Source organism: Arachis ipaensis, chromosome B06 (genome assembly GCF_000816755.2).
Source record: "Arachis ipaensis cultivar K30076 chromosome B06, Araip1.1, whole genome shotgun sequence".
Taxonomy (NCBI): domain Eukaryota; kingdom Viridiplantae; phylum Streptophyta; class Magnoliopsida; order Fabales; family Fabaceae; genus Arachis; species Arachis ipaensis.
This window is the reverse complement of record NC_029790.2, coordinates 15,199,127-15,201,240: the sequence shown is the minus strand read 5'-3', so window position 1 is coordinate 15,201,240 and position 2,114 is coordinate 15,199,127. Positions and strand designations below refer to the sequence as shown.

Genomic DNA, 2,114 nt, shown 5'->3' with positions numbered 1-2,114 from the left:
ATATACACCTAACATGATTATATAAAAATAAAATGTTAGTCAAGTGTATATTAGCTAATATTGATAAAAAATGTTAGCTCATAAGATTTATCTTTTTCCTATTATTATTTTGTTGATTAAAATAAAAAATAAAGAGAACCAACTTTTAGTTAACTAATATTAACCAATTTTAATCTTATAAGTGTATAATTTAAAATTTAATGATTATGATTTAAAATCTAAAATTTACGATAAACTTAATATTAAAAAAATATAATTATCCAACATTATTCATATGAGGAATGTTAGGGGTCAACAATTTTGGTGTTTTGTAATTATTAATTGGTCATTAATAATGTTTTTAATGGTGTGAGATTATATCTAATTGTATCTAATAGTAGGAGATCTATCACTTTTATTTTGATAGTTAAGTGCTAGTAAGAAAATATAAAAGTTGCTGGACCTAGACTTTTCCTATTCATATATCATGTCACAAATCATAGAAACTTAGACAAAGACAAAAATACACAATTCCCAAACAAACAACTACGGGTGCCACATCTCTTAACCCACAAACACCGGCCAACATCTTCAAACAACAGCATATTTTAAATAAAATGAAAAAAAAAAAAAGGATCATCAACACCCGTGTCTCGTTTGCATCCTCTAATCTCAAAAGTGAAGATAAAGAACAACTCACAACTCACAAACACCAAGGATCCGTTCTTTACATGGATAACTATCAAAGATATATATTTTGGCCAACATTTAAACACGCGCGCCGCCATTGATGATTGCCATGTAATGTGCTCTACTACTGTGTATATGATCGTAACAAATTAAATGTCGTGAACCATTCATTCCTCAAGGAAAATATCCTTCTATATATATTCCATAACGATGATTCAGTTTCACCAAAATGGCAGAACCACAGAGAATTCCTACTGTCAACCTTGGTTCCCAAGGCCTTGTGGTAAATAATCTTATTATATGCATGCAAGCCAATAACAATGCCTTAGCCTCAATTATAGCATATTATATTATTTGTTATTTAATTATTAACAGGTTTCAAAGTTGGGACTGGGGTGTATGGGCCTTACTGGAACTTACAATCATCCTCTTCCAGAAGACCAAGGCATCACCGTCGTTAAGCATGCATTCAATAAAGGCATCACTTTTTTTGACACTGCTGATGTCTATGGTGCTAATGCTAACGAACTCTTGCTAGCCAAGGTAACTATTCTATCTTTCTCTCTTTCATTTATTTGCTGCAATTAGAACTAATAAAGTCATTGTTTCTTCTGAACACCATATATGTACCAGGCTTTGAAGCAGTTGCCTAGGGACAAGATTCAGATAGCAACAAAGTTCGGCGTTTTAAAGTTAGACTTTGCTAATTTGCATGTCAAGGGTACACCAGACTATGTGCGGTCATGTTGTGAAGCCAGCTTGAAACGCCTTGACGTTGAATACATTGATCTCTATTATCAGCATAGAGTCGACACATCCGTGCCTATAGAACAAACAGTAACTCATCATGATTTTCATTTCAAAAATATTAATTGATCATCACTTAGCTTGATACATTCTGATATCTGAATAACTTTGGTGTATGAATAGATGGGCGAACTTAAGAAACTCGTTGAGGAGAAAAAAGTGAAATATATAGGGTTATCTGAAGCCAGCAGTGATACAATAAGGAGAGCGCATGCTGTTCATCCTATTACCGCAGTTCAAATAGAGTGGTCTCTTTGGACTCGAGACATCGAGGACGAAATAGTTCCTCTTTGCAGGTTAGTTTTAGTTGTTCTCTTAGGTAGAGTTTGTTGTTAGAGTTTTAGTTTGTTGTTCTCTTTGCAGGTTAGTTTTAGTTGAGACTTAAGTACAACTCGACGGCCAAAATATGAGGTCCTATTTTTGAGAACCATAATCTATTTTGTTTTTCAAATTTTCAGTCTTTAGTGGGTCCTATTTAAATAATATTATTTAATTAATTTAAATATTTATTTTTTATAAAAAGTTATTTATTTTTTAATTTTTTTCTTTTAAAATATTAGATGATAGAATTTAAAAGATATCTAATTATATTATTTTAAAAAAAAACGTGCTAATTATTGAAAAAGAAGAAAAGAGAG

At 31.4% G+C, this 2,114-nt stretch overlaps 1 protein-coding gene across 2 annotated transcripts in view; it reads left to right on the top strand.

Moving 5' to 3' along the window:
• LOC107645818 (probable aldo-keto reductase 1) overlaps window positions 664-2,114 on the top strand; it is a 12,137-nt gene continuing 10,686 nt past the window's right edge. The window contains exons 1-4 of one of the 2 annotated variants that reach the window (XM_016349942.2): window positions 664-952; window positions 1,045-1,212; window positions 1,303-1,506; window positions 1,600-1,772. In XM_016349942.2, coding sequence (XP_016205428.1) covers window positions 899-952; window positions 1,045-1,212; window positions 1,303-1,506; window positions 1,600-1,772 — 599 coding nt within the window. In that variant the 5' untranslated portion in view covers window positions 664-898. The remainder of the gene's footprint in view (window positions 953-1,044; window positions 1,213-1,302; window positions 1,507-1,599; window positions 1,773-2,114) is intronic. The other variant, XM_021104092.1, reaches the window with a different exon arrangement.